The following is a 12,059-nucleotide window of genomic DNA, read 5'->3' on the forward strand; positions in this document are numbered from 1 at the left end:
GATTAGTTTTCGATTTTGTTTGTATCCCGGCTCTGTGGGTAATTACTCCGTTACAGTTCACTGCATATCGCTCTAGACTTTTTGTTTGTTTGCACACAAGTCATTGGGTGCAATTAATTTTCATTTTCCGCCGTTCTCGTAATTTGCTCTGTTGCAACAATTTAATGAAATCTAATTGAGTGTGTGCATTGGGCCGATAAAAATGAAATAACTCTGGGCGCTGGAAGATTCCTCCGTCTCATTTGTCACTTGCACTTTCATGGGGCGACTGGAGCCGCTCAATTGGAGTCAATAAACGTTCGGCAAATAAGCAAAGGGGCGATATCTAAATTAATATCGATTCGTCGGAAGATTTCCGACTTCAGCAAAGAGTTATAAATTCCAGACAATACTTATTCTAACTGGTTAGAACCAGACCAAATTCTTTTGATGTGCTGAAATATCTATTGATAAGACCAAACTGAACTTTACATTGGAAAACATTCCAAGTGACTTCGTTTAATACACATGTATATTTTTGGTTTCACTTTCAATGACTTTGGGTTTTGACTTATAAACCTGTTACAAGCATTTTGCTAACGGCTAGCTGATCGACTGATTAAGACGATAAAGTTTACAGCACTTAAAAAGTAACATTTGTAGCCATTTATCAGACATTCTTAAATAGCAAATAAATACATTACTAAGTGCTAGATTAACGATATGATAGGTACATACTCGGCAATATCTGTAAGTACGCGGGCACACATCTAACTCTTTACGATTGCCTTGTAAATATTATAAAGTGCAGAGGAGAACTTTGAGTGGTTGCAGGTTCTACTTGTCGTCCGTTTGCCCCTCGGAGCTGTGCTCCCGCTTTTTGTGCCATCGTAGGCTGGCGAATTGAGCAAATCGCTTGCCGCACGTGCTGCACTTGTACTTCTTCACCGCCAGATGCAGCTCCGTGTGCTTCTTGAGGTTGCCGTAGGTGGTGAAGGTTTTGCCGCACACCGTGCATAGGTGCTTGCGGATTGCCCAGTGTGAGTTCATGTGGTCCGTGAAGCGATTCTTCTCGTAGAAGCCTTTCGCACAGATCTGGCAGTGGAATGTCGACTGATTGAGATGCCGGCGCCGGTGGATGTCGAAGAAGGACCAAGTCTTGAAAGACTTCCCGCATAGGTCGCATATGTAGGGTCGCTCGCCGGTGTGGGTGCGCAGGTGGATGGCCACCTCCGTGGACGTGGCGAAACGCTTGTCGCAATGCTCGCAGGCATATGGGAAATCCCTCCGATGTCGTCTGATATGAACCGTCAGGTTGCAGGGCATCTGGAAGCCCTTCCCGCAGAGCGTGCAGATGAAGGGCTGAGTGCCATCATGTCCGGATCGGTGCATCTTGTACTGATCGCAGGTCTTGACGAGCTCCGAGCATATATCGCAGCGGAAGGGACCGAGGTTTTGGTCCAGGAATTCGGCCAGTTTGGCGTGCAGCAAAGGAATATGACTGGAGTCCCCGGGGTCGGTGAGTATCTTTCGTTTCTGCGACGAGAATTCCTTGCGCAGGTCAAACAAGGTCTTCTCCAGCTGCTCCGGAGAGTAGGAAGAGTGAAAGGTGGTGTTTATCTCATCCAACATGTGACCCAAGGCCTGACCACGATAAGCATTCGAACGAAAGTCGGGATGATCCACATCCCACAGGGCTGAGTAGTTGCGATAGATTTCCACAAACTGCAGCTCATCCTCGGAATTGGAAAACTGTATGGAGCTGGCATCAATGAACTTGGTCTTCTGATTGGTCTCCACCACGCCGACTTTCTAAAATATTTAACAAATTATTCAAACATCCTGAAAACCCCCATAAATCATAAAGCACTACCTTGCTGATCTTATTGAATATCTGCTGTTGCAAAATGGGCTGCAGAAACTCCATTTCATCGTAGCACCACAACTTGGGCAGGTACAGACCCTTGTGTTTGATCACCATGCGCAACTCCTTGCGGTAACGCGTCCTTAGCTTCTGAATCTCCTTGTAGCACTCCTCGCCGCTCAGCTCGTAGTTGAGTTCCTCCTGCAGCTGGGCAGAGATCTCTCGGTACAGCTCCTTCTTGCAGCAGCTGGTATAGTCGTAGTGTTGCGGATTCCACAGGCACTCAAGTCGCTTAAATGCGTCCAGAATGAAGCTGAGAACCTCACGGTACAATGCGGACTTGCTGCAGGACTCCGCGTCCGTTTCGCAAGACTTCTCGCTTTCGGTGCCTTCATTGGAGATCTGAATGAGTTAAAGGATAGTTTATTTAACAATCAATTTGACTATCTTAAATCTGACTAAGTACCTTGGCCTCCCTTTCTGCTCGCCTGTTTTCGATGACGCCCCTGAGGAAGTGCATCCTGTCAAAGTACCACAACCGCGACTTGTACTTTCCGCCAAGGGCGTTCAGTTTGCTTAGTTCACGGCGGTATCTGCCCTTCAACTCCTTCAACACAGCGAAGATCTCGGCCCCGGAAAGCCGCTTGTGGCAGACGCCCTCCAGCGGAGCAGCCAGTTCCCCGTATAAACTGCGCTTGGCATTGTACTTGTATTCTGGATGACGAGGATTCCACAATTTCTCCGCGCGCTCGTATTCCGCCAGCAGGGAGCCAACGAACTCACGATTGCGCTCCAGTTCACGTCGAGTTTTCTGGAATTAAGGAAGTATTAGAAAAGGTAGTTGTTGCTATAAGAACATCAGAGCGTGTGTCATGGGTAGAATTTTACTTGATATGTTTATGATCTTCTTTAGCTTTTTTGCCAAGATATCTTTAAATAAACATTTAATTACGTTAATTTTTAAAATTTTTAATGATGCAGATTCCCTTTCTCAAACATAAAATATGGTATAAAAAACAATACAACTTCACAAAAAAAATAAAAATAATAAAATTATAAAAAACTTCTAACCCTTTAAAACATAAAACTCAAATATTATACAAATATTGTTCAAAAACTTTTGTAAACTAAAATTAATATAGTTCCCATTATTTAATAGCAGTTATATTACCCAAGCTCCAATATTATTACTTAGTTAAAGTTGGTTTTAAATTAGGAACATGTGATATATAGCAGTTTAAAGCAATATTTAGCCTATCCTTGAAAACGAGAAAAGGTCAGTTTCGATAAGATATTAAAAGTCAACCGAAAAGGAAGTAAATTCATTTTTTAATTTGGGCTGAGATGAATGTTTACTTACCGACTGCAAATCCACGCAGCTCGCAATGCTGCTCGTGGGCGATGTGGGCGCCACCGGGGTAGGGGGCGTGGCGGGCGGCGTTAGTTCTAGCACGTTCTTTTCCGACCTCCCGCTCTGCTCCTCCTCTACATCCACCACATCCAGCATATCCACCTCCTCTTCCTCCTCATCGTCATCTTTTGCATTCTCGTTTTCCGCCTGACGAAGCTTGCGCTGCATTGCCTACATAGATTTGTATAAATATTTTGCATAAATAAATAAATTTGTAACCGTTGCTGTTGCTCTTGGTGGAGTATCACTGAGATAAGCAGTGCCCAGCCACATGATCTTGCCCGGGTGTATCGTAGCGCTGAAAAGCGTACACAAACAGCACTGGTAAACAAAAAGGGAAAGTCTGCTCATCGGTTCTTTCGCACTCGATACTAGATTCTCGGTTCTCGAATATCAGCGGCTATTGGCCTTTGTGTCGTCGTCATTGTTCTTATCGCGCTTGCATATGGCCCGACTTCTATATTCCCATCTAATATATTCTCGGGCATTTGCATGTGTTTTTCCATTTGTTTGCCTATTTGTAATATTGTTTTGTTTTGTTGTTTGTGTGAAGAGGAGCATATACAACACCACATACTGAAGAACTTCCCTCATAACTACTTATTTATCGTATTTCGCAATAGTCTATTAAACGCACAAGAATGAAGTGTATGAATTATTCAAGGGCAGCTGTCATGCATTAAGTATGCCAAATGTACATACATTTGTACATAGTTTCGATTAGTGGGTGTAAGAAGTTTTTTGGTAGATTATCTGTTCAATTGAAAAACATATGGAGATGTATTCATGGAACTAAATAGAATATATATAACACCAATTTATATCTATTCAATATTACGTTAGTTACTGAGGCTAGATAGTAGATCATTTGGATAGCTGGTGCTTTAAGTTTATTATTGTGCCCAGAATGGAACACGACCTACCCTCACACACTTGAACACTGCTGTCGATAAGGTCCCGCAATACCAGTACCCTAATTAAGAATTCTCGAGACCCAAATTAAAACCGAAACGAAATTTATTTTCGCATGCAAATGTTTTGTTCTGACAAACATTGCATACGGTATTCCATATAAGATGAGCAGTTCTAACCGGTTCCCCACCGAATTGCGTGGAGGCAAACTATACGCTATATACTCCACAGGGAATTGTTTAAATAATTAAACGTTTTTTTATTCTAAAATTAATTTTTCCAATTCATTACATTTCGTTAAAAAAAATAATATATGCTGTTTAGCCAATAAAAAGGCACTTTTAGAAGAGTGTTTAAAGCTTTTGTTTTTGTTTTGTATATTTTTTCAAGTATTTTGTTTGGCCATAAATGGTGATTGAAGTTGTCGCCTGATTGTCTTGAAATTGAGGCGACTCGCCAGTGACCACCACAATTGTCGATACATTAGCCCGTCAATATATTCCAGTTTGTATTAGTCCCCCATTCCACCCACAAAACGTCGATAAGGTTAATGGGCCTAGATAAAGTGAAATGCGGACCAAAAGCATTAGGAGTTATTGGGTAATTGCAGTTTATGTTTTACTAATTACGCTTGCATTTATTGATCCAGTTAACCTAAAGTTCTGAATAAACATATTTTGTCTGCTAACTTGATTGATCATAAGATATCACCTCAATATTCATTCAATGGAACCTGTTAACCATCAAAGCTACTACAGCTGTATCCCAAATATATATACCCTATTAATCAATGGAAAAAGGGTTAGTGGCACAAATGGCGGCAGATTAATCGGATGGTATTACAACAGACACCAACAGACACCACCAACCATTGAACAGGGCCCTGACCTTTCCATGAAAGCTAACATCACTTTCCTGAGCTAATTGAATAACTGAAAATTGCAGAAGGGAAAATATAGAAAAAAAAAGAACGAGCCTTGGCCCCAATTAAAAATGCAATTTCAAACGTCGAAATGAAAGTTGCGCCCTCTCTGGTAAAGCGAGCGAAAACATTTTCATTTCGAGCCGCTGGAGCTCCAACTGGGGTTACACCCACTCGAGGCAAGGACCTCAACCTACTCGACACCCTGCGGAAAGGTGAGCAGAGCAAACCCATTAAAACGAGCACCGCTCCCTGCTGACCCTGCCAATCCTTGACGTTGGTGTCTGCCTGGCAACAGGAAATAGTTCCACTCCGGGGCTGTATTGCATTGGATTGCACATCCACATGCGTTCATTCTATTCCATATCGAATTGTGCAAATGCATGAACAGCTGCTTTATATCATATTTTTTCATCTATTCTCCTGGTATTTAAATGGGTAGGGCATCTAGAGGGTACCCACTTTTTATAACACGGTTATAAAGCTTATGGGTCTTGTTTTATTGAGTTTTTATTGAGAATATTATCAGTCCAAATCAGAGATCTAATCTCTAAATTATATACCCTCGTTTTATTGATTTTTTTTGTTTATTTTTTTTAAATAAATATAAATACGGTTAGTAATTTAACATAAATATTTCAAAAATCTCTTTAAGTATGAATAAAGTGGGATTATCTTTTCCCAATAGTTTTTGACCTACAAGGGTATTCCAGTATTGGTATCCGCGGTTAAACTTTCCCTTTTTCTATCACATTTTTCAAATATTGGTGCAACAAAAGACCAAGCAATTTGCCGAGCGGAGTGGGGCAAACAAAGGCTCGGCTAGCTTCGACCCGGCGACCATAGAAAGTTGGTTTAGTCTCCCCAGTCTGGACAGCTGTGTTGGCCCTAGACACCCACGAATTGTGGGGTGTGGCTGGTCGACAACCTTGTCCACCCTCCGCCCGAGTCCGTCCGGAATTCTCCGTGGACTGCGTCACAACTTGTGTTTACCGAACACGCAATTGAAATAATTGATCCAGTTAACAAAATTGCATAAAAATTCAATAAACAACAACAGCAGCGCACCATGTTCCCGGGTGTACTTCTCTCGATGTATATTGAAACCCGATCGCAGAACAATCTTATTGAGTTAGTTGAGTGCTTTCCCCCTTTATGTTTATTTATACATTTTTGAATCGAAGGGGGTCGAAACTCGTTAGAACTGTCAGAGTCTTGAAAAGCGAACTTGAGAAGGGGAATTCCAAGAGCGCAGGGATCAGGCACTGAAGCCATAAATCGATATGTAACCACAGAATGGATTTGTAGGAGTTCAATTTGTTTAGTAATGGCTAGTGAAAGACCACTGAACTCTTTTAACTACTAATCTTTTATACGCCAATTAATCGAGTCGTTTATAAAATTAAAATTTCGTTTGAAAAATATTTTATGTCAAAGCTCTTTATATAACACTTCTGATGGAATTATATAAGGTCAAGTCGGCTCTAATAGATGGTGTAGTACACAACATAGTTAACTTCTTTGATTAACCGCACTTGTATTGCGGCCCATATCAAAGTCGGGAATCCATGGTCAAACAGTGTCGGTCTAGACCAATTCTGGGTGCGAGCAGCTGCGTCATCGGGCTCTTCAATTAAAAGCTATTGTTTATTGCATTTGTCACCAGGCAAAAAAATATGCGGGCAGCGCCAATCAAAAATGCCTTTGATGATGATGCGATGCAATTCGATGTTAAGATGCTACGAATTAATTATTGAAAACTCTTATTTCACTACATTTTAATTCCGAAACGGTGATTATCGGATCTGGTCCGACCCCATCCAAGTCTCAATTAGACGAGGAATGCGGCACTTACATATAGGGAATATAGGGCTTAGATTGAAAGGGGCCTAGTTGATGTGCAAATAAAAGATTCATGGAAAAGCCCATTAATACACCATTTAATACCGTTGTAAGGCTTTGGCCTCAAACGGTGTCAGTGCCTGTGGCTACGGCCATGGTTGATAGCAGGTTTTCGGTTCTGTTTTTCCGCGGCTCTATTTGATTTGCGGCCCAAGGGTGGGCATTAATTGATCGAACAGCGGCTTTCGGTAAGCGTCTTGTTTGCCATATAGGTTTAGGGCCCGGGCCGAGTTCCCATTTTTGTATGCTATATAAAATTATTTCCCCCAAGCCATATGACAACGAACAAAGGCAACCAACCGGTGGCAAGCAAACGGCGACATGCAAAATCCGGGAGAACACGAGACTCAAATGTAATAAAGCCAACGTGAGCTAATAAATTATGAAGAATATTTCGTCTTTTTTCACGCAACCCGTGGCAGGGTTTCGTTTGCTTTTATGGCCGAGCATAAAACTCGTCCACGCCCTGATGGAATTGGAATGGAAGCCCGCCGAAAACGACGAAAAATAAACCGATGGGAAACCTTATAGAGAACACACAGGAACCGGGAAGCAAACAAAGCGAAAGCCAGATTCAAAGATAATACGGAGGCATTAGGTGCAATCAATTTCTGACAAAATAAAATGCGCCCGGCTTTGTAAAACTTTAAACAAATAACTTTTTCAGTCCGAGTCAGTCACAAGGCTGCATTAATTTAATTAGACTGATTGTAAAACCTCCTCAGCTGATCGATCAGGGGCGACTTGCGGGTGGAAAGCCACCAAAAGCCCCTCTCCAGACGTCCGCCTGCCGAAATGTTTAGTTAAACTTGTTAATTATTTAATAGGCATGCATGCAGCCGATAAAAACCGAAGCAGTCGCTGTCAACATGTCCTCATTTTTTGTTTGAGCATGATTAACGTCCACATAAATCGAACCTTCCAGAAGATTTTTTAATGCTGAAACCAAATTATCGCCTGGGAAGATAATAAACGGAACGCATTGATACGACTTAAGATTAGATTATGGGCGATGATATATGGGAGGCTTTTTCACTGCACTCACAACTTTGATTTTAATGGATTAGTGATGATTTAGTTGGGGTCCAAGCTGTCTGATAGGGATACGACCAAAAGCAAACAACTAATCGATTGGTAATAATTTCAAAGATTTGTTAAACATTCAGGGAAATCGGTTTGTTTGGAATGTATTCAGAGTTTTAGGGGCGTATAACTAGGCATTATTCGGTAGCCATTTCTTCCAAATCATCGTCAACCAGGTATATTTCAAGTCGACACTTTACTTGGACAATGATTTATGGGCTATGAAGGTTTTTATGGCAGGTGCTCTAAAAATTCCAATTTACAAGTGTTTAAATGAACATTAAAACCTCCTTAGTTAAGTTCCGTCGCGCTTTCTTATCTCTAAGCCATTTTCAATAGCCGGCAAATATCGACAAAAATCTAAAATTATTTTATTACCCCCAATAGCGATATGAGCGGTGAGTTGGAATGATAGTGTAGTGGTCGAGCGGGAGGAGGGCTGATTGGACTGATTGGGTTGTCTGGGTCGGGCGACGACTTCCACGATCGATCGGTCCAACATATCTTAAATTACTTAAAGTGGCGAGAGCAGCGCGTCATCGATATTGCTTATGGATATAAATCATAATGGGAACAACGTTTACAAGTGGTTTGAACAGGAAATCGAAGCAATTGCTAAGATTTCGATTTATGAACGGCTGCGAAATTCGTAAATCAGCGGAAAAAATAATTTAATTTTTACCGTGAAGTCTACAATTCCTGCCCCACTGTGGCTAGCGTAATGTCTACGAATGCTTACCAAATCGAAGCTTAGATAATATTCCCCTATTTGTTTACCTCTTTGGGGTCTAGATAAAGCCCTATGTCGGCCGACAAGCTTGCCCAATGCTGATAATGGCAAAACCGAAAAAAAACAACGAAATCACCAATAATTTGTATTGCAAGTGTCGTGTACGCAGCCTACGGGCAAATAGAAAATGATTTTTATCAACATTTCAATTTCTATTTCCGAGAGAACAGCTCAATTCCCCGGACATCGAGTGTCCGATAATAATAACCAACATTCTAACAGCGTTCTCTACGAAAAAACCATTACTTATTTGTCCTTTATCTGGTCGATAATGACAACAAATGCATCCAGATTACTCACACATATTTATTCGAACTATTTTCATTTAATTATCATTAAATTAGCTCGTGTGTGAAAAAATTATTTATTGGCATTTACATTACGTCAACGGTCTGGCCTATTTTTGGTCAAAAAGAAAACTAATAAGACAGCATTACGTCAAATTATTTTAGAATTAGCAAGATTTTTTATCTTTAGTCTCGTTGCCTTAAAAAATTATTATCACCTAAATCACTTCAGTGAGCATCTTAGTACATATACATATAAATATTCTGAAGTGCCTGTCGAAGCACAGGAAACAATTTAACTTTTTGACATTTTAAGTACTTTTTAATACAGCAAAACAAAATATACGTATACAAAATCAAAACTTCTGAAAAAATGGATTACACGACAAAAAAAGTAAATTTTAATGAAACGAGTTAATACAGCCGTCTCGATATCCTATAAAAAATATGTATTTGACACCATCCACAAGCTATGTGTGTATCATATGTACATACATATATGTCGCGTTGACATAAATAATCATTTTAATTACCATTTAATAGCCATTTATTTTTAAATTTTGGCCACGGAGCAAAGGCCTCCGGACTAACAAAGAAAATATGACAAGCTGTTTTCCAAAACATTGAAAGTTTGTGTCCCAAATATCGAGTGTTTTTCAGCCTCATTGCTAAATGTATATTTTTTTTTAGCACATAAATCGCTTTGAACGTACAACAAAAGATGTGGTTGTTTTTTTTCCGCCCCAGACATTTCCATGTCCACAAAAAATGGAACAAAACAAAGGAGAAAACCTGAAGAAAAAGCTGAAAAATTGCGTCGCGTTGGAAAACAAAAAAATCGAAAATAGCAAGGGAACTGACAGACTGACAAACTCACAGATTGGCGAACTGACAAACCAGCCCCTCCAAAATAAATAAAAAAAAGTCCACGGACGGCAAACGGGACTTAAAAAGGGGAAGACGAAAATAAAAGAGAAGCATGAGCGCGCAAAATGCGCGACACACTTTTGCTCAATATTTTGTGTTGTGTGCCATTGCGCCGTTATTTTGAAGGTCAAGTGACCAGGGGAAACCTTCTCCGGAACTTGCTGCGCCCACCACCCCTCTGCTTGAACCCCCTCCACCTTTCCTGACAGCAACGGAAAGCCGTTTTGCATTACAAAATTGCATGAAAAAGGGGAAAGCAAAAACTATAGACAGTGAATGACCAGCATGGTTAAACTTAAGGTAAACTTTATGTGTAGACAGATCTTAATTTACATTCTATTGTTAAACAATTCTTAATAGCAATTCCTAAAATGTTTATATTAATCGATCTACAAAAAATTGTCAGGTATTTTTAAAAAAGAAATTGATATAAAAAGCTATAAAATGGAAGAGATTCTAAAATACTACTTGCCGAGATTAATCACAAACAATTTCTTAACAATAAAATATAATGAATCGACCTGAACCAAATATTAAAAAATATTTTGCAAATATATTTTTTCATATAAAATTTGTATAATTAAAAAAAACCATGTTCAAATAATTTAATCTATTCAAAATGAAACAATTTAAAGAAATGATAAAATAAAATATTACGTAAAATTTGTAATGATTAAAGTTTTTGAAGCTTAAAAAATTGTTTCTGTAACAGACATTCCTGACTAATTTCTAACTAACTTCTGGTAGCGGGCGTTCACTGTGACTTGTGGGAATGGGCAGCGGGTGTTTGGTGATTAGCTTACCACGCGTCGTGTCTCGTACCGCGGCAGTGGAGTTAAAACCGGCGGTGGAGCAATGGGTGTGGGCGGAGTCAGCGTAACCACCTCGTGCATTATGGCGAACGGATCCAAGTCGAAGGACTGCAGGCAGTGGCCCGGCAGTTCGTCGCCCGAAATGTCCGCGGAGGGCGGCGGCGAGGGTGGCAATGGGTTTTCCACCACATAGACCAAATCTATTTCGGGTGTTTCGGATGGGGCCATTTGCAGTGCGGGAGTCGGCGGAACGAGGCTCATCAGCTGGATGTCCATGTCCCCCTCCCAGCTGGCTTTCTTGTGCCCCTCGTCCGGAGGATATATCTCCGGGCAGTCCAGCTCCATGATCACCAGATCGGGTTGGGGCTGCTGCTGGCTCTTCTCCTCCCCAGACTCGTAGCGCCGCCTCATGTCCTGGGTGTGCTGCACCCGGATGTGGTCCATGAACACGGAGAACTGCAGGCAGATCGCCGGACAGAAGGCGCAGTTGAAGCCGAAACTCTGGACGTCCGGCGAGGCGGTGATTTCCCCGCACTTGCGGAAGAACGCGTAATCCTCCAGCTGCCAGTTGGACGCCTGGGCCTGGGACTCCTGCAGCGGCAACATGGCTGGGTTTCGCTCGGGTCTAGCCCTCACTCAAATCTACGAATTTTCGCTATTTTTTGGCGCACTCGCGACGAAGCAACTGGCGATAAAACGAACCGATACGCGGAGCTTTCCGTCTCGACTTGTGATCCAAACAAACTCCAACAAGCGAATTCCAATCCGGGCATTATTGTTTAAATTCTTGGTGATGGTACGAGAGTATCGATACATCGAAAAGTGCGATACACTGGGGTCACTTTCGATAGTGAACGATATTATCAGATAGGGCGCCAACGAAAATATGAGACAACACGCAATTGCGGGACTTTTCAAAGCCAAAAATTATTTATGTACGCATGTACATTAGAGCAGAAAAAACCCGGCATTGGAAAAGAACACAGCAAGCCCTCGTAAGTCTAAAGTAAAATTTGATTTTATATGAAGTTTATAAGTTAAGCTGTACTTACGAAAAGCCCCACCTCCGTTCACGTTCAAATTTTCAGGGCCTTATTACGAATAATTAAATAGATTTTCACCATGGTACTCAGATCGACGAAAAAATAACAGAAAATTATATAGCGTTGC

The 12,059-nt window shown here is 41.2% G+C and overlaps 1 protein-coding gene across 1 annotated transcript; it reads right to left on the bottom strand.

The window, feature by feature from the left end:
* Positions 1–461: 461 nt before the first annotated feature.
* LOC108049635 lies at positions 462–11,648 on the bottom strand. Its single transcript, XM_017130888.2, has 5 exons — positions 10,881–11,648; positions 3,204–3,425; positions 2,310–2,654; positions 1,853–2,245; positions 462–1,791 (listed from the first exon to the last, which is right to left on the bottom strand). Exons 1-5 carry the CDS (start codon positions 11,493–11,495, stop codon positions 817–819), a joined length of 2,550 nt encoding a protein of 849 aa, XP_016986377.2. The 5' UTR covers positions 11,496–11,648; the 3' UTR covers positions 462–816.
* Positions 11,649–12,059: the final 411 nt, after the last annotated feature.

Source organism: Drosophila rhopaloa, unplaced genomic scaffold (assembly GCF_018152115.1).
Source record: "Drosophila rhopaloa isolate 14029-0021.01 unplaced genomic scaffold, ASM1815211v1 contig_69, whole genome shotgun sequence".
NCBI classification, from domain to species: Eukaryota; Metazoa; Arthropoda; class Insecta; order Diptera; family Drosophilidae; genus Drosophila; species Drosophila rhopaloa.